Source organism: Typopeltis vanoorti, chromosome 6 (assembly GCF_054136105.1).
Source record: "Typopeltis vanoorti isolate ZY-2024b chromosome 6, IOZ_Tvanoo_1.0, whole genome shotgun sequence".
NCBI classification, from domain to species: domain Eukaryota; kingdom Metazoa; phylum Arthropoda; class Arachnida; order Uropygi; family Thelyphonidae; genus Typopeltis; species Typopeltis vanoorti.
In genome coordinates this window covers 80,231,383-80,251,647 of record NC_143554.1, presented here as the reverse complement: position 1 = coordinate 80,251,647, position 20,265 = coordinate 80,231,383, and the positions used below count along the sequence as shown (strand labels likewise).

At 34.0% G+C, this 20,265-nt stretch overlaps 1 protein-coding gene across 1 annotated transcript in view; it reads right to left on the bottom strand.

The window, feature by feature from the left end:
* Window positions 1-2,471: 2,471 nt before the first annotated feature.
* LOC150105619 (putative sodium-dependent multivitamin transporter) overlaps window positions 2,472-20,265 on the bottom strand; it is a 35,704-nt gene continuing 17,910 nt past the window's right edge. The window contains exons 2-9 of the mRNA XM_090394004.1: window positions 14,034-14,109; window positions 12,790-13,132; window positions 11,805-11,870; window positions 7,782-7,901; window positions 7,080-7,234; window positions 6,362-6,502; window positions 3,321-3,456; window positions 2,472-2,687 (exon numbers count right to left, since the gene is read on the bottom strand). Of these exons, the coding sequence (XP_090250130.1) occupies window positions 2,472-2,687; window positions 3,321-3,456; window positions 6,362-6,502; window positions 7,080-7,234; window positions 7,782-7,901; window positions 11,805-11,870; window positions 12,790-13,132; window positions 14,034-14,109 (1,253 nt within the window). The remainder of the gene's footprint in view (window positions 2,688-3,320; window positions 3,457-6,361; window positions 6,503-7,079; window positions 7,235-7,781; window positions 7,902-11,804; window positions 11,871-12,789; window positions 13,133-14,033; window positions 14,110-20,265) is intronic.

Sequence of the window (20,265 nt, the reverse complement as noted above, 5' to 3'; positions counted from 1 at the left end):
CAAATAGGAACGTTTTTAATTTTCTCTCATCATTCATTCTACATATACGGCCAAATAGACGTAGTTTCCCTTTGATTATTTTTCTGAATCAGGTTTTCTTTTGGTTGTATTCGTCTGTAGATTTCCTCATTGTTCACTTTCTGTATCCAGCTTATTCTCAAGACCTTTCTATAGCACTTTCTCCCAAATGCCACTATCCTCCTTTCAGATTCTTTCAGGAGTACCCAGGCCTCGCATCCATAGAGCATGCTGCTGAAGATACAGGTTTCTACAATGCTCAGTTTAGTTTGCATTTTTATAGCTCGGCTCTTCCATATTTTGTCCGTGGCTTTTAAAAGAGTTGTTGCTCTGTCTATTCTAATTTTTATCTCTTTTTTGGGGTCCAAGTCACGCGTCATCAAAGATATGTGAAGTGTTCCACATTTTCCAGTTGAAACATGTCTATCGTAACTCTGTTCAGTAACTCCTGTTGTCCGAATATCACTGTTTTAGTTTTATCAAAGTTGATATTTAGTCCATATCTTTTTCCTTCTGTGTATAGTGTTTGCAATGTCTGTTCCAGCCTTGCTGCGTCTTCTTCAATCAGGACGATGTCATCTGCAAAGCAGAGGTAGTTTATTATCATGCCATTTATTGAAATGCCTCCACTTTCTTCTTTAATCTTATCTAGTGTTCTTCCCAGATGTGTGATGAAAATGATTGGTGATATTGGGTCCCCTTGCCTTGTTGCTTGACTAGTGGCAAACCAATCTCCAGTCTCACCTGCTATTCTGATTTTTGCTTGTGTTTGGCTGTTTATATCTTTCAGCAGGCGGATCAATTTATTGTCCACATCATAGGATTCCAAGAATGCCCAATGTTATATTTTGGTCAATATTATCAAATGCTTTTTGGAAGTCCACGAAACAGCAATATATCGTTTTGTTCTTTCTTCGAACTTTCTCTGCTATTAGTATTAGTGCGAGTATTTGTTGCACTGTACTTCGATCTTGTAGAAATCCGGCTTGCTCATCCAGAAGATGTGCCTCCATATGCCCCTTCAGGCAGTGTACTACGATATATTCCTCAAAAGAGATATGTCCTCAAAATATTGTTATATTTTGAGGACATATTCAATTCATTGAAAGAAATCATAACATACTAATTGGGAATATAGTCAGTTTAAGAAAATCTGTCATAAAATAACTTCATATCCTATCTTATATTATTCTAATCTTATTCCATCCTATCTGGTGACATATCCACCAGATAGGATGGGATTGTTTTTATTATTATGTGACACCTCCAGGGAGTCCAAAAACTCATCGAGGGAGAGTGTGACAACAGCATCAAACGATTGTTTTCCCTTCCAATTACTAAATGCGCTGAAACTTGCTTAACTGTTTGCGTGAGCTATTAGTAGCAGAGGCTCTGCTAATCGACCAACCTTTGCTGGCTGGATTTCCATATATTCCTATCTTGCGTCTCTACTTCATCCAGCCAGTCCTTAATTCCTCGATTTTTTTTCACTCCCCCCATTTTTATATTTTTTTATATAGGATATCTATCAATCTTATGTCATGTCTGTTTACTTCTTTTTTGATATTTTGTTCTACTAATTTCCTGTGATGTACTATTAAATGTTTTATTATAAAACATACACACACACCACAAAGATAAATATCTTTCTGTTTCTTTTTAAATATTTTTTTTTGTAATGCCACTTTAATACTGACGATACTCTGTGTTATTGTTCTATTTTTTCATAAATTCATTCTTGACGGAATTTATTTTATTTTCTGTTCTTTCCACTACAGCTGCGTAACTATAATTTTGTTGCATGGCTCGTTCAAATGAATGTTTGTAATAAAGAAACAAATACATTGCTTTATTATGAGAAATAAAGTTAATATGCAGCTATGGTTAAAGAAAGAGAAAGTGTATTCCATTTAAATATAGTCCTTATAAGGACTGGCTTAAAGGGGCGAAGCAAGAATGCTTTTCATCTTTCGCGTTATCTGTAGAGGACAGTGTAGGGATAAGGTGTTACTAAGCTATTAAAGCTCTGATCATGGCAGGAAGGTAACAGCAATAACCGAGCTTCAGTTAGGACTTCACTCACTACAGCATTGCCATGCAATTACCCTCCCAGGGTAATTAATCACCGCTGCATACAAATTGTCATACATTGACAACATATGGTCAAATACAATTGGTGTAGTTAATATTTTTAAAAATTTAGCAAACTTTGTGTCTATTTTAATTAATTTTTCATTTTTTTAAATTAAATATAAGTTCCGATATTATTTCATAATAAAAATATGCATTATTGAAATATACAAAAATAGATACCATGAAGTTTGCCTCTGTTTTAATAATTGATAGTTATTAAAATTATATTTGATAGTTATTAACATTAGACAAATTAGCATTTACGTAATGATTGCTAAGTAAGAATGAATTATTTTATGTTCTAGATTTCCATTATGTGATTACTTACATAACAGTTTTGCACATATGGAAGCTTTTTTATGAGATAAGCGATGTCCATAGCAATATGGATTGATGAAATCTTCCATTGTCACTGCGGTTAAAGAATTGATGGCAGACGATATAGTGCTCAGTGCAGCACTGAAGATTCCAGCGATGCAGAGGCCTGGAAGTCCAGGAAATGTTGATAAGGACTTAATGATAAAATATGGAACAAGCTGAAAATAAATCACGAAGGAGAGAGGCATTCATAATATTATAGAAACCTATCAGATCGAAGATATTTAAACTTTTTTTTTATTCTTATTCATTATTTGTTCCGTATTATTTGATATTTTTTTAAAACAGCATTGAACTATGCTTTTACTATAATAAAATAAACAAATAAATAAATATACGAATCAATTTCTTCACTTTTCTCTGTTGAAAAGTCGAAGGACACAATACTAGTAAAACAAATATACTAATTCATGTAGCGCCATCTATCGACTTATAAGGAGCAAGTCTTCTTCACTTTTATTTATTTATTTATTTTTTGATGATTCAATTTTATATCTTCTTTTTATATTTTATTTTTTGATATTTATGCGATTTTATTTCTTGATTTCGTTGCACACATTTTTATGTTCATCTTTATTTTTTTACTCAGTTTGTATTTACGGTTTCTAGTGTATTTTTATTTCCTTTTTCTTGAAACTTTTATTTTATTATTTTTATATATTTATTTGTTTGTGTATTTTGTTTATCTGTTTATATTTATATTAAGTTTGGATAAAAATGATTTAGGGAATGGTCAGAATGCCCGTCATACAGAAAGAAATTGAAATTATTCGATCATATGAGGTACTTACCTGATCGTACGATGTGATTGAATTATCCTTGTAGGATACAGGATCACATTGACTAAAATAAGCGTATACGATGAGACCAATGAGGCAATTAGCTAAGTGATATAACACCGCCATAGGCATCCCAATGAAAACTGCCCTAAGAATAATAGATAATAATAATAATAATAATAATAAACAGAAAATTTTTTTATAGTAAGCTTTATAATACCAACACTTTTTCATGCAATAATGCTAAGTTAAAGTAACAGTACTTCAAATTTGCTATACATTAAATACATTTTTATAAATAATACCACCCAGCAAAGACTGGAACTCATTTGTAGCGCATTTAGAACATTGGTTGGACTAAGGATTAATAAGAACTAAATATAGAATCTTATTTAAGCTAATTTAGGTCTCCAATAAACTGGATAGCGGTCTGAAGCCAGGCGAAGTCATCCAAATACTGAAGAAATTTACAAGGATTCATTTGATACTCGGATTCGGGTGAACAAATCAGACAAGGTCACCACCATTGATTAAAAAAGCAGGTGCTAAATATAATTAAAAACTTACCAAAAAATGACATCTATTGGGATGAATAAGAAATAACGGATTATTAATATGTGAAAAAAAAGGAAACAGCAATTGAGGAAATAAATGAATTTATAAAATCTCAAAGGAATAGGAAAGATAGTACAATACCTGTACAAAATAGCTACGTACCCATTTTCATTTCCAGAAAATGTCAGAGAAAAATTAACTTTTAAATATAAAATTAAATATTGCAAAGTAATTTGTCTTCATAGAAACGAAATTAATGCTAAGATGGACATAATAATCCCTCATCGCATAGTTTGCTATATGTGTTCTTTGGCTGACTGTGAGATTGGTTAACTCACAGTCAGCTGGAAAATTCCGTGTAAAAGTTCCGGTTTCTTTTGTTATTCTTGATATATATATTAAAGTCAGTGAAAGGTGTACATGGACAAAAATTGTTAGGTTATACACTCATGAGCAGTTGAATTACAGATACTTGCCATGTTGGCGAAATGGTGCTGTGGTCGCCCCGGCGAATGGAGCAGTGCCACGTGATGGGGATGTCGTCAGACCTTGTACTGACCGTCTGAGTAATAGTCGAGCACAGAATGGGGAAGACTCGAGATCTCAGCGAATATGATCGCGGCCAGGTAGTCGGAGCCAAGACGTATAGGGCACTCCATCTCCCAAAATCGTGCAGGCACTGGGCTTTACACGGGTCACCGTGTCAAGAGTGTACAGTGAGTACATGGTATCGGATAAAGTTATCCCACGGCCGCCAGGGACTAACTGCCGTGGTGTACAACGTGTCGATGACAGGGGACGCCGTCGGCTAGCTTGGATGGTAACAGCGGATAGACAAGCCACAGTGCCGCAGATCACTTGCCAATACAATGCTGGACAACAACGACGTGTGAGCAGCCACACCATCTCCTTGCTATGGGATACAGAAGCCACCGCCCGACTAGGGTACCTCTGCTCACCGCACCTCACAAGGCATAACGATTAGCATAGGCGCAGGAACACCGCCATTGGACCCTCGACGCATGGAAAAAGGTCGTCTGGACTGATGAGTCGAGGTACATGTTGGTATACACGCCGATGGCAGGGTACGAGTGCGTCGCCAAGCACATGAAGCGGTGGATCCCTCGTGCCAGAAGGGTACAGTTCGGGCCTGTGGTGGAGGTGGTGGTATCCTCGTATGAGGACTGTTTACGTGGGATGAAATGGGTTCCCTGGGACATCTACCATTGTCCCTCACTGGCGAACGATACAGGGACCTGTATCGTTCGCAAGACTGTCAGATCATGTGCACCCATTTCTGCGCCTACAGCACCCTGTAGGAGACCTGTAACTATAGCAAGACAATGCACCGTCCCACCGCTCCCGAATTGTGGCCGAGTGGGTGGATGAACACTCCACGCACATGAGGATGTTTGGCTGTCTCCAGAGGTCCCCTGAGTCAGTACAGAAGAGGGAATTCAGATTGATTAATGACCCATCTCTTACTCTCTCTCTGTCTCTACCCACTTTCAGAGAGCTGTTTGTTTTCTGCAAAATGTATTTTCTATAAATAATTTCAAGGTAATGTTCACATTGAATTAGCAATTAATTTTTGTAATAAATTGTGTTCAGCTCGTGCTTCAGTATTTCATATCTGGTATTATTCTTTTCTGTCCATCCCAAACTGTACTTTGATATTTTTGTGTGACGCATAATTTTGATTTTAAATTTAGAAACAGTTTAAGAGAGCGTATCTCGCACCTGTATACCATTATTTTCGCTAAATGTTTTTTTTTTCATTTCGATTAAATATCATCTTTTTATTATATTAACGGCTATCTTACTGGTTTAGTATATATAGCGATAAAAATATTTTCTTATGTTTCATGCCATTAAAATAAATTTGCGTGTTTGTTTGTTCTGGCCCTTAGATTTTAATGTATGTTAAAGTGCTGGAATACCTCTCCAAAGGGAACATGTAACAAATGTCATTGGCTGTCAAACCGTTCATCCACCAATTAAAAAGACGAAAAATTAGATCGTGTTGTCACATTCTCTAAAGCTGAGAATTTTCAGTATTTTAAAATAAGCAGTTCCTCAAAAGTGATCACATTCATTTTATAATTTGGTGCAAGAAAGTTAAATCCAATAATAAGATTAAATTTAAGTTTAAATTAGAAAATTTATAAATATATTTTACAAATTAAATATTTATAAAAGTTTGTTAATAAACAATTAAAATAAAATAAAAATAATAATAAAATTAAGTGTTCATGTATCAACTGCGAATGTGTTTAGCGTAATATCAGTTCTGAAGCTCAGCCCTGTAAATGGGAACAGGGAAATCAGGATTTGAATTATTTTTATTTAAACGTTTTTTGGATAATTAGTTATTAAATTCAGGATGAACTTTCATTGCTATTTTGTGCATTAAAAAAAATATACATATATATATATATATATATATATATATATATATATATATATATATATATATATATACACAACGCGATACTTACACTCTAGCCTTTTTAATGTCATTTACTGTAAGAAGACGTTGAATTTGCACTTGACTCGTGCCGTATGTGGCAAGACTGAGAGTAGTTCCGGCAAAAAGGACATTCCACATGTTATATCTCTCTGTAAAACTGAAAGACAATCTAGAAATTGAAAGAAATGTATTATTCACAAATTATAATTAAATTTGAGATAAATATATGTAAACAACATTGTCTTAAAATATAAATAAAATCTCATTTTAACTATTAAACTATTTTGTTTATTTCGAAATAAATTACGAAATAAGGAAATTTGAGAAATCAATGCAAAGCCAGCAAAACCTATCTAGAAATTGTCCCATTTAACTACAAACACCATTTATGGTACAAAACGGAAAGAGGATACATGCACGAGAATAATATGGTTACAGACGCATTTCCTCTCATCCGCTGATAACCATGTTGCATGCTAGAGAAGAAAAAAAAAGCTACGTGATGCTTATCAAATACTGAGATAATACTGTGAATGCTAATAGCTATCTTAGACACGCATTGCATATCGCGAGATAATTTAATTGTTGTACACTTTTATGCAATCAATGATGTTTGTCTCGAGATAAGGATCTCGTTTATCATTCAGAGATGTTGTTATGAGTTACTTGATATACAGATATAATCATTTCTTTCTTTCTTAAGAATAAAACCGAGTAATCAACGTAGAAACATGTTATATACTTACCCTGGATATTTAAGTCTCCCGCCATCGTAAGATATTTTGAAGATATTTTCAATTCCTCCAATATCCAATGTTCCTTTTACAATAATCACAAAAACAGCGACAAACATAAGAAATGCTTGGAACACGTCAGTCCATATGACTGCCTTGATACCTCCCTTAGGAAATATATAAACAATATAATATATACTTAATTGTAAAAAAAACAACATAAATCTTAGTTAAAATTATAAATGTGATATTTAATAAATTAGTTGATTGCTTGAAGTAATTATGGAGATAAAAATTGTAAAGTATAAAAATACGGATGATTCACTTAATATGCTGTGTTAGGAACATTGAAAGGATAACTGTAGAAACCACTTAATCCATTTATATGAACTACCTTTTCAAATCTCTATTTTTTCCCAACATATACTCGTCGTTGATAGAAAGAGAGTGTAAATGAAACGTTCCTATTTAATAAACTCTCTCTTTCATCATTTGTGTTCGGCTTAAAATTTAGAAAAAAAAATTGCAAATAACTCAGCCTTAGTTGAAAAGAATCTAAAAATAAACGGAATTCTAACCAATGGAGTGCATAGGAAGTGAATATTAAACCCATAATTACTTCAGAAGAAAAATATCATTTCCCCCATTCCCCCCGAAAATTGTTTATGATTCTATAACATTCAGTTTACATGATGCGCATTTAACTCTACTTACAACTGTGCAATAGAATGTGCACACCCCTCCGACTGTAGCCACAGAAATCCAGTTTGGCAATCCAGTGGCGGCACTCAAAGCTAGCGAAGGAGCGTAAAGTGTCACGCCCAGCGAAAGTATCTAAACGATAAATTAACAGAGAGAGATCAACGCAATTAATAATAATGAGCATTTAAAAGAATAAAATTTAATAAATACAAATTATTAGAAATAAAGTTAATAAACTAATTGATTACAGTACATTAATTAAAATAAACAGATAAATAACCATAAAAGATAATGCGAATAAATGCTTTTGTCATGATAAATACATTCAAATCTTTGACAAAGATAATTTGACCTCAGAATGACATCTGCAATCAATGACTCTGTCGCATAAATTTCAATGTAATTTCCTTAGTGATTATTCCACATTCAATTGAATTAAAATTTCTGATTTAGATTTCATAATCCTTATGCATTCATTTGATCTAAAATCGCTAGACAATTGTTTTTTTTTCTATGGAGTATAAAATATTTCTTATCGCACCATTTCCATCGTTTCATGAAAATTCTTTTTAAAGGAAAAATAAACGGTAATTTTTCAAGAAATATTCATTAATGCTATTCAAATTGAGTGGAAATAAAATTATTATTTCAAAATTTTAAACATAAGGCTTTATGAAGAGAATTATTTATTTTTTCTGTTTTTTTATGTTTCACACCAAAAATATAAATATTAGAACTCTCTTAATATTTAGTGTTGTTTTGTAAAGGTAATTAAGAGGATTCATTCAATCCAATACCCTTGGAGGGTAATGGATGGCAATGCTGTAGCCAGTGAAGTTATGACTGAGGCTCGGCTATTGCTGTTACCCTCCTGCCATGATCAGAGCTTTAATTGCTCAATAACACCTTATCCCTACACTGTCCTCTACAGATAACGGGGAATATGAAAAGCATTCTTGCTTCGCCCCTTTAAGCCAGTCCTTATAAGGACTATATAAGGACTATACAAGGTAATTGAGAGAAATTTAATGGAGAGAAAGTCCTTTTTAGGACTTCTACGGTAACAAATGGCAATGCTATAGCCAATGAAGTTTTAACTGAGGCTCGGCTGTTGCCGTTGCCCAGCCATGACTAGAGCTTTTTAGCCCAATAACACTCCATCCACACAAATTTACTTCATTCAGATGACGGGATAAAGAGTCAAGGACTCAGTCCGTCGCCCAGTTCTTATAAGAACTAAGGTAATTGAGGAAATCATTTATATGTATATAAATTGAATCATTTTCCTTATAAAGAACACGTCTTGTTAACAAAACATTGAAAAATAATATAATAATAAAAAAAAAACGAATATTTTCGGAAGCTTTCTCACATATATCCTACGTCATACATCCTTTTGTCTATAATTCATCACATTTTCAGTGTGCTTGTATCCATACAAATTGGACAAGACATAAATGGACTAATACAGTCCTTACGGAGCCGAATCGTTTTAGCCATTCCTTCGAATCTAGACGACACTTGATCTGGCGTGAAAGTGGTACTACTTACCATCGCGAAAATGTTGTTGAAAAAGGAATATACGGCGGTCATGGAGCGGGAAGGCATTATGCTTAATGGAAGCACCAAGCTACAAGTGCTGGAAAAAAGGAACTACGACTGGTGAACGATATTGCAACGAAATTCTTCAACATCATGTTCGATCATTCCATGGTGATGTGGGTAAAGCATTCATTTTTATGGATGACAATGCCACACCACATCGTACACGAGCAGTAGAAATACTTCTAGAGAGACCGACAATAATAATTGAATCCAGTGACCAGCACGCTTTCCGGATCCCAACCCTAAAGAACACGTTCGGAGCGCAATGGGGAGACACATTGCTGGTGTTGAAATTCCTCTCCAGAAAACAAACAAGGTCTTATCCTTACTCTTAATGAGGAGCGGGCTAGTACGCCTAAAGAACTCCTGAACCATTTGTTGCTAAGCAATGGTATACGACGTTGTGAGAACGGCATCCCACTTCGTGGTGGACATATTCCATAATGAAATGTCTCTCCGCATAGTTTTCTGAAAGCACTGTACATTAACTACGTCCTTAGGAAATTTGTAACTTTTGCCGAAAACGTGTTGTAATTTAATTTGTACATAATTTATAACACATTTTGTGTTATATAATTTATTAGTATGCTGGAAATAAATTTATGTCCATGTTTGGCTGCAGTTATGAAAATTGTTTCATTTTCATATGCACGTAAAATGCATTTCTTCCTTAACTTTTAGACAAAAGTGTATTTTCCTTACTGCTTGTTTTCCTGAATACATTTGTTATAATTTTAGTGCATTGATACTAGCTACACAGATCACTGCATCTAATAATTACGTAATTAAATTAAAGGTTCAATGATTATGAATTATATATCTGAAATAGAAATAAGAATATCAAGTCTTAACTATTTCCAGTCACGTAACGGGACGTACTTAATAAAATATGAAAAAATACAATTGTTCTGTCCTTGTAAACTTCAAAGTGATTGACAGAAAAAAAGCAACTTGGTTATCTTTTGAGCAATTTCATCTCGATGAAGGAAATCAACATCAGTGTTGATTACATTCCCCTCCCCTCAAATAATTCAAGTTACGGCTTAACTTCTAATACTTTTTTCAAAGCCCATCAGATAAATTTTGCTTTCCATGATATTAATAAAAGAAATTAACTGTTGTAAACCGTAAAACAACATACAGTTATTTGCAAATGAGGTCACAGCAACTCAAACCATAGATCTCTTTCAACACTAATTTACGATAGGGAATTTAGGTTATGTCATATCTTTACAAAGGGAAATTATTTGCGAAGTTCACTGCAGTATTTGAGAACTATAACGGAAGTATTTACAACTGGTATTTACTTAAACTCAATTCAAAGATAACGAAAATGTGACGATGGATTATTTCGATGAAATTAACAAACAAAATCAGTAAAATAGAAATATAATTATTTCTAAAAAATGAATAGAGTTTTCAGTCAGAAATCTGAGCAAGAATCGAGCATTAAATGGGTAAATGTTTAGATCTTTTGCAGTTCATTGTGAGTGCTCGTAAACGAAAAGAGGGTAAATTGTCTTGTAGGTAGATAGCTGGAGGTTCAATGTGAAAAATGATTGGTAGTGACCCAGTATAAGGTATTTGACTTTAACACTGTAGGGCAGAACAATAATCTAGCTACATAACAATTATAGTTGGTTAACGTTACATAAAAACTTCCTTTTTAACAATGGGCAAAAATTTAATAACATCATGCCCACTGAAATTTTTAAAAATATATTTGTTATTATAGTACAGAAATATATACGATTTTTTGCTACTATTTTGCTGATTTTAATTCCAACTTCTGATAGTTGCATATTTCGGATAAAACGAAATGATATGCTCCTAATTAAACCAAACTACATCGTAAGTTCTATGGAGATTCACAAAAATGTATAAATGCTATGATTAAGCAAATCATATCCTACTTTAAAAATCAGGTCGTTGGCCAAGAACTCTGCTTCACCGTAAATGGAATGAAGTTGTTGGTAGCAAACGACCTGATTTTAACAACAAACTTCGGTTAGCCGAGCCATACTTTTCTAAAGGGTATGTTTAAACGTGATATTTATGACAATGAAAATGTTATTTTCAATATTGGGTGTTAACATTGTGTGTGTGTGTGTGTGTGATAACAGCTTCGTATCATTCGTCCTTTTTTACATTTTAGTCTTTAGATTAATGAATACAAACTTGTATTAATTAAAATAACGAAATTACTAATGATCATTTTATAATTTGACATTTTTAAAATTTATTTTTATATTTTGATATATTGACATTCTTCAGGCCCTACACAAATACCATTTCATAACATCGTTGATCGAAACACATTCAATGGCATTTAGTAAAATCTTTATGCAAGAGATGCAGCAAAATAAAATGTTGTTATCATCGAACTACATTGTTATTAATAAACTACAAATACTTTTAATGATAACTTACAATTTGAATCAAAAATGCCACCGAAGCGACAAATCTTGTCAGTTTCCCAAAACGTTTCTCCAGATACTGTAAAATAAATATAAAAAAATATAAGTAAATTAAATTAATGAAAAGACAATAATCTTTTATTTTACTGAAAAAGTCAAAATTAAGGCGGTATACTTTGTGTAATTGCACTCATATATATTAACACCATTTATTATCACAGTAATAATACTATAATAACAATGCAGTATATTTGAACCACGATAAAGGTGAGATGCGGTGATTAATACCCTTGGAGGGTAATGGATGGCAATGCTGAAGTTCTAACTGAGGCTCGGCTATTGCAGTTACCCTCCTGCCATGATCAGAGCTTTAATAGCTCAATAGCACCTTATCCCTACACTGTCTTCTACAGATATACCGGGAAGATGAAAAACATTCTTGCTTCGCCCCTTTAAGCCAGTCCTTATAAGGACTATAAGAGATCGACGGTGAGATGGGGTGATTAATACCCTTGGAGGGTAATGGATGGCAATGCTGTAGCTAATGCAGTTCTAACTGAGGCTCGGCTATTGCTGTTACCCTCCTGCCATGATCAGAGCTTTAATAGCTCAATAACACCTTATCCCTACACTGTCGTCTAGATAACGGGGAAGATGAAAAGCATTCTTACTTCGCCCCTTTAAGCCAGTCCTCATAAGGACTATATAAAAAACCACGATAATCAAATTTTTACAATGGATATTTACTCAAATAAACGCAGTTTACTATAAGGAAGATAATTGAACTGCAAGAGTGATTCATCGCAACTTCGCCCGGTAAGAAATTGCTCATCGTTTGAATAAACGCGCAAGCGAAACTGAACCGATGGAAACGAAAATCGAGCCGTATGGACAGCTTCTTCTGTATAACTTAAATTGTGTGTTATATATTACAGTGCATCAGAGAAAATAAAATACGTTGTAGGTTATAAAATATAATGATTTCAAAGCGCACTGACCTCGTTAATACTACAGCTCTGTAGATCGAAGAACACGGGTAACACGATGTAACAGGCCAAAATAGCTCCCAAGCTTCCTCCAATGTTCATGAACACTTGATGTGTTCCAAAAGTGTAAATCTCTGCCGGGACGCCGATAACCACGATGGCCGACATGAATCCTGCCATTAGCGAGAAGGCAACAGGTAAGATGGACATTTCTTTTCCACCTGACACAAATTCATCGGCAGTTTTCTGTTTGTTGCCTGTGGTCCAGAAATATAAACCTATGACAGCTGATATGAAATAGGTGAGTCCAATTACACAGTAATCCAACTTTCCCAGGCCTTCGACGCTCATTCTTCTGGGGAAAAAAAATATATATTTTTAAAATCAGAAAAGTAAAAGAAAACGAATTAGTTTAGATGTTATTCATAGTAGAGGTGGAATTCGGATTTGTGTGGATGTACAAATCTGTATTGCATAAACTATCATATTGCAATTAATATCATTTAAAATACATCGAAGAAATTACTCCAGGGTAATTCAAGTGTCCAGTAACAACAACAACAAAAAAAAGATGTTATTAATTCCATCAGGATAAATGTGACCTAGTTGATAATGGTTTTGACAGATATGGATTATAAAATAAAATTAAAAATGACTGTTATTTACGTCATTTTTTATGATTACGTGAATCTTGTCTCTATAATGCGATAACTGAACAGATAAACGGGTTAAACAGGATGACAGTATAAGTTTAAAAAGGAAACTACGTTTAAATAGGTTATAAGCAGCGAACATGATTCCGAAATTTTTAAGGCAGATAGAATGTTAGTTTGATAAAGGCAAAATTACGAATACATTATAAATCTCACATAAAAAAAAGATATAAAGTTATTCTATAGTGTTAAAGGAATGAAAATTTTATTATGTAGATTCCCGATTATTAATTAACGGTAGAGCTTCTGTTATTTATAATGGTTCATACAATAATTAACCTGTTTTTTTTTTATCCTGGACAAAGTACTAGTAACGAAAAGTAATTCAAAATTTCTTTGATTTACTTTTGATTATTCTTCTCAGCGATAGAAATATCTGCAGATGTTTATTTATCATACTCATTTTCACATTGAAAAATTACTCGAAAAAAACATAAATGTACACATTTAATGTTATTGGAACAAGAGCTGTGGAAAATGAAAAGCAAATTATTTCCATAAATAACAAAGTAATGTAAATAATTCAAACATTCTTTGACTTACTTCGGATTATTCTTCACTGCTTTGGAAATATTTGCGGGAGTGCTTTTATTATATTCATTTTCACATTGACAAACTCCTGGGAAAACAAAAATAAATTTACACAACTGCTGCAGAAAACTAATCTGAAAATATTTATCCATAGAACTGAAACTGAATAAAAAAAATATATATACAGTACAAAATAAAATTCTCAACGAATTACACCATCACACGTGGATATTAAAATGTCCTTAAAAGGACTGGCTAGATTGGGCGAAGCAAGAATGCTTTTCATATTACCCGCTATCAGTAGAGGACAGTGAAGGATAGCATGTTATTGAGCTATATAAAGGAAAGCTCTGATCATGGCTGAGGGTAACAACAATAGTCGAGCCTCAGTTAGAACTTCATTGGCTATAGCATTGGCATCCATTACCCTCCCTGGATACCAATTTTAGTCGCCTCGTACGACATGCATGAGCTAACCTATTAAAAAATATCCATATAAGGACTGGCTTAAAGGGGCGAAGCAAGAATGCTTTTCATCTTCCCCGTTATCTATAGAGGACAGTGGAGGGATAAGTGTTATTGAGCTATTAAGGCTTTGATTATGGCGGGAGGGTAACAGCAATAGCCAAGCCTCAGTTAGAACTTCATTGGTTACAACATTGCCATCCATTACCTCCAAGGTTATTAATCACCGCATCTCACCGTGGATTCTTCCTCCTATTAAAAATGTTCTTATAGTCCTTATAAGGACTGGCTTAAAGGGGTGAAACAAGAATGCTTTTGATCTTCCCGTTATCTGTAGAGGACAGTGTAGGGATAAGGTGTTATTGAGCTATTAAAGCTCTGATCATGACATCATGGCAGGAGGGCAACAGCAATAGCCGAACCTCAGTTAGAATTTCATAGGCTACAGCATTGCATCAATTACCCTCCGAGGGTATTGGATTGAATGAATCAATCACCGCATCCTATTAAAAATATATGTAAACATTTTAATATTCATGTAAAGTTTTGTTTCGAAAAAATAAAAGGTGTTTGGCAATTTATCACTTTTTCAAAAAATATTATCAACAACAAAGGAATTTTTTTTTTTAAATTTTGCATTGTATATTATATTTATTATATAAATTATAATTAGTTTTGTTTTAATTTTAATTTACTCTATTTTAAATATTATAAAATAATATTAATTTGATAATTCATTGAATTCACACATCATATGTGATAGGGGATCCGTTTAATTGTAATTTGTACACACTTCTATATGGCTCGGTTAATTTCTCCAAAGTTATGTGCGCGTGCACACACACACACACACACACACACACACACACACACACACACACACACACACACACACACACACACACACACACACACACACACACACACACACACACAGAGAAACTGGCCTGAATATAGGGCTAAGACTGCTTATCCAAAATCTGAAGTATGGCCATATCAATTACGGCTGTTAGTCCTGCCATAATCAGGTCTAACAACAATGTAAATTTCTCATTTCACACTGATAACATACCACTGTTTTGGTTTGATACGTCTGTAGTTTTATTCAGTGAAATGTATCCGAATATATTTTTGATGTTGTGTTTTATTATTATTAGTGTAATTGTAAATATAATTTCTGTTCATTATTATTATTATCTAATCTCAGATGACATTTTGGAAAGAAATTCTACGCTAAACACAAAACCAAAATGATTTATTTCGTGGTGGCATAGTTGAAAAAGACCGTACATCATGAAGAAGTCAAAATATCCCAAAAAGTAGGATTAGAAATAAAGAACGACAAATGTAACTTAATCCTATAACAGCATCACACGTGGTCTAACTGCATTCTCTGTTTCTCCATAACATTTATAATAATATCTGTCCAGCTCAACAAATTCACCATTTGTTGAGCTGGACAGGTTTTATTATAAATGTTATGCTATAATGCTACAATTTTGACTGAAGAATTAAAAATTAAACAAAATTTTTCAGTTTATACTATCGACGAAAATGTAGAATATCACATTGGATATTCTATATTTCCATGTGATATATATATCTCATGAAAAAAAAAAATATATATATATATATAAATCACATGGACCACACGTTACTCCTTGGTGTGTGTGGCATCTGACAAGTTATAACACGTTTCTTGTACTTTTAAGGTCGTGTTCATCTCTCTTCTGCCTCCTACAATGCTTATCTGTTTAAGATCGTGATTTTTTATATCATATTCTAGGTATGCCCGACACGTAATAAATACCCCAACGTAGATTAATACCTTTACAGAATCTCAGCATGCTATAAATTAACTGATCACAAATATTTCGAGACATAACAAAATGCTTCGTGATGAGAATACGAACAACAATATCATGTTGATTGTTACTGTTCATACAAAAAATCAAGACATTAATTACGCGAAAGCGTACAATGAACATATGAAGTTGTGGTTGATTTGAATGACAAGTCAAAATATTGACTGCTATAAGGCCATTATATTATGTTTGTTAACCGGTGTGTTTTTCTAGCTTGCAGAATCGCTACTATTTTTAGTTTTAGCAAGTCTGCTAAATATTAGTGATAAGAACCCATATAACAAAGAAGGTAATTTTAAGTTTTAATCATCTGTGTATCTCTAATGTGAAGTTCCAGACTCCGTTGAGTCTATTAATATACCGAATTTTTATCAGAATGAAATCATTAGCCATTTAAGAGACTTATTCACAATTCAATTATACTGTTTCTTTTCATTCTCTACTCTAATTCGAGTTCATGAGTAATCCGAATTAAATAATAAGGGCATTCGATAATTTGCATCATCATGGAATCAACTTATGAATCAAATCAGAAGGCTTTTCGAATAGACAAAGGGGTCTATTTATTATGACTAACAGTAATTCATTATTTTGTGTGTGGTTTTCTGGGTTCACTTTCACTTGTTTTGCGTATTTTAAGCTTAACCTTCGGTACGTGTACATGAATGAAAACATTAAAAACGTGCAAAGACAATAAAAGTTATCGACGGAAAGACCACATAAGATTCATTCCAGGTAGCCTTGAAGAAACAGGCTGGTATTACGTAAGCCATAATACGCATTTTATTTTATTAAAAAAAAAAAACATTCTCAAACCAGTTGGGTTATCACTTACTAGCAGGTCAAGTTTATAAATAACGTGGTGAAGGAAAAAAGCTCACGAACGTAGACGCCATAAACTAGATACTTAGACAAAAGTAATCCTTATGAAACACAACTATTATTAAATAAATAACTTATACTTAAATATATTTTATGTGGGAGAGTATATGATATTTAATTTTAGATTTTTTAAGATACATATTAATCGATTTATGCGTTATTTGAAAAATTTAAGATACAACGTTATTTTAGGCATTGTTTGTCGAACTATTGGAATTAACGACATTAAGGATTACCACGGGCGTGAGTAACATCTATCCAGACTGGAACATGCTATTGCAAAAAAGTCACCTTCAAATAGGATGCGTGCTGATTGGCCTGTCACAGATTGCTTTCGCAACATGATGTAAACTTGATCCGAGTAGTTGCTTTTAGTTGGCTCAATATCGATAGCACCACTTCAAGAATTTTAGAAGGCGAAATCATCATCCATAATTATATCAGTTTGTTGGATGAATATTTTTTTTAAATAAAAGAATGAATCAAAAATTAAATCCATTTTTTTTATATTGAAAGATGACACTCACTGTGTATTTCACATTCAGTGTCTTTGAGAATTTAATTCTACTGCCGAGGTTAGAAACATTATAAAGGGGAACCAGATGGTTTCCTGAGTAGATTCCGGCAAGTGCTTGTTTACTCATTCAGATTAAGTTTTAAAATTTCAACGTCAGTTATATATATATATATACACACCTTGTCAGGAAGTTTTTATCGAAAATATTGTCTAGTTTTTTTTTTTTTAATTTTTATTGCTGTCTTCCAAATAACTGTTAATAATGCCCCGACTTCAAATTCAAATACATTATACACGTTGTGTTCTTTAGATTCCTTGAAATATAATAAACAATTAGTCACGCGTCTAACTAGTATATATTTATAATCCTTATAAGGACTGTAAATAAAGGGGCGAATCAAGAATACTTTTCATCTTCCCCGTTATCTGTAGAGGACAGTGTAGGGATAAGGCTATTGAGCTATTAAAGCTCTGATCATGGCAGGAGGGTAACAGCAATAGCCGAACCTCAGTTAGAACTTCATTGGCTACAGCACTGCCACCCATTACCCTCCAAGGGTATTAATCACAGCATATCACGGTCGATTGACACCGCCTAGTGTATATTTCTTATAGTCCTTATGAGGACTGGCTTAAAGAAGCGAAGCAAGAATGCTTTTCATCTTCCCCGTTATCTGGAGAGGACAGTGTAGGAATAAGGTGTTATTGAGCTATTAAAGCTCTGATCATGGCAGAAGGGTAACAGCAATAGCCGAGCCTCAGTTAGAACTTCATTGGCTATAGCATTGCCATCCATTACCCTTCCAGGGTTAGTTCATATCTGGGGCATCTCTAGTATATATTTATATCCTTATAAGGACTGGCTTAAAGGGGGGGGAAGCAAGAATGCTTTTTATCTTCTCCGTTATCTGTAGAGAACAGTGTAGGGATGAGGTGTTATTGAGCTATTAAAGGTCTGATCATGGCAGGAGTGTAACAGCAATAGCCGAGCTTCAGTTAGAACTTCATTGGCTACAGCATTGCCATCCATTACCCTCCCTGTGAACCCATTTTAGTCGCCTTTTACGACACGCATAAGCTACATTGGTGCTATTCTTATCCCAGCAACCACACGGGGAGTTTACCAGTGTATATGTATATTAGGATAACCAAGTTATTTTATAAACTTGGTTATTTTACTCCTAATCCCAAGAATGCAAACAATTAAGTTTGCGCCTGAAGCAAAGTTCAAGTCTAAAGAAGATATAACACCAGGGCAACTCATTGTAAAGGTGGGTAAAGATCTGATCACTATTCTTAGTATTTTCCCATAATGTAAAGCACATCTCACTAGAAGATGTATACTGCAATGCATTATGGGTCGGGTCACTACCCAGACCGGTTTCAACCTTTTTTGAGGTCTCCTCAGTGAGTAGCAGAACCCTAAATACCAAGGTTATAGTAATACGGAGCTTTATCAACTTTACCTATAGAAGTTACAACAACAATATATATATATTTAGAGGGATATGCTTTTTAGGACTCCCAGGATAACAAATGGCAATGCTGTAGCCAATTAAGTTTTAACTGAGGTTCGGCTATTGACATTACCCAGTCGTGACTAGAGCTTTTAGCTCAATAACATCCCATCCACACAGAGTTTCTTCATTCAGATGATGGGATAAAGAGTCAAGGACTCAGTCCATCGCCCAGTTCTTTGAAGAACTTAAGATGGTAAATTAGAATGTGTTGAAGAGGTGTGATCGACTGGAAGATGTGGATTATTAATACCCTTGGAGGGTAATGGATGGCAGTGCTGTAGCCAATGAAGTTCTAACTGAGGCTCGGCCATTGCTGTTACCCTCCTGCCATGATCAGAGCTTTAATAGCTTAATAACACCTTATCCCTACACTGCCCTCTACAGATAACGGGGAAGATGAAAAGCTTTCTTGCTTCGCCCCTTTAAGCCAGTCCTTATAAGGATGTTAAATTAAATATTCGGGAACTATAATAGTGAGAATATAAACTGTAATGTAATTTCTGAGGTTAATTTCAATGTTTATCGATTCATGCGACTCTCATATCGAGTATTAAATGATAGATCGGTTTAGGCATTAATTCACTGGAAGGGCTGTCGATGAAGGCAGCACATATTATGGCTATTAACAACATGTGTTTTCGGGAGGAATATTCCTGCCACCTTCGTACGATCGGCTGAATACTATCAAATGAAACTTCCTTATAAAGGTTTTGCGTGTTCTAAACGAATTCTAACTTAGGAAACAAAGACGTTTCCAAATGAAGGGTAAATATTGTGACATCCTCTCTCTGGAGTGCGTTATAGAATATTAGGTGATAGCCTCGATAATATTAAGATACTAAAAATGATGTTTTGAGCAAAGGGAGATGAAGCATCACACTGGTATAAAAAGTAGTGGCTTTCAACTGTAATACAATTTAGTGGTTTTCGAAAGAATGAGTAATAAATGTTAGGATTGCTTTGTTCATGCTGCCATCGTGCTTGAAAAATGCCCG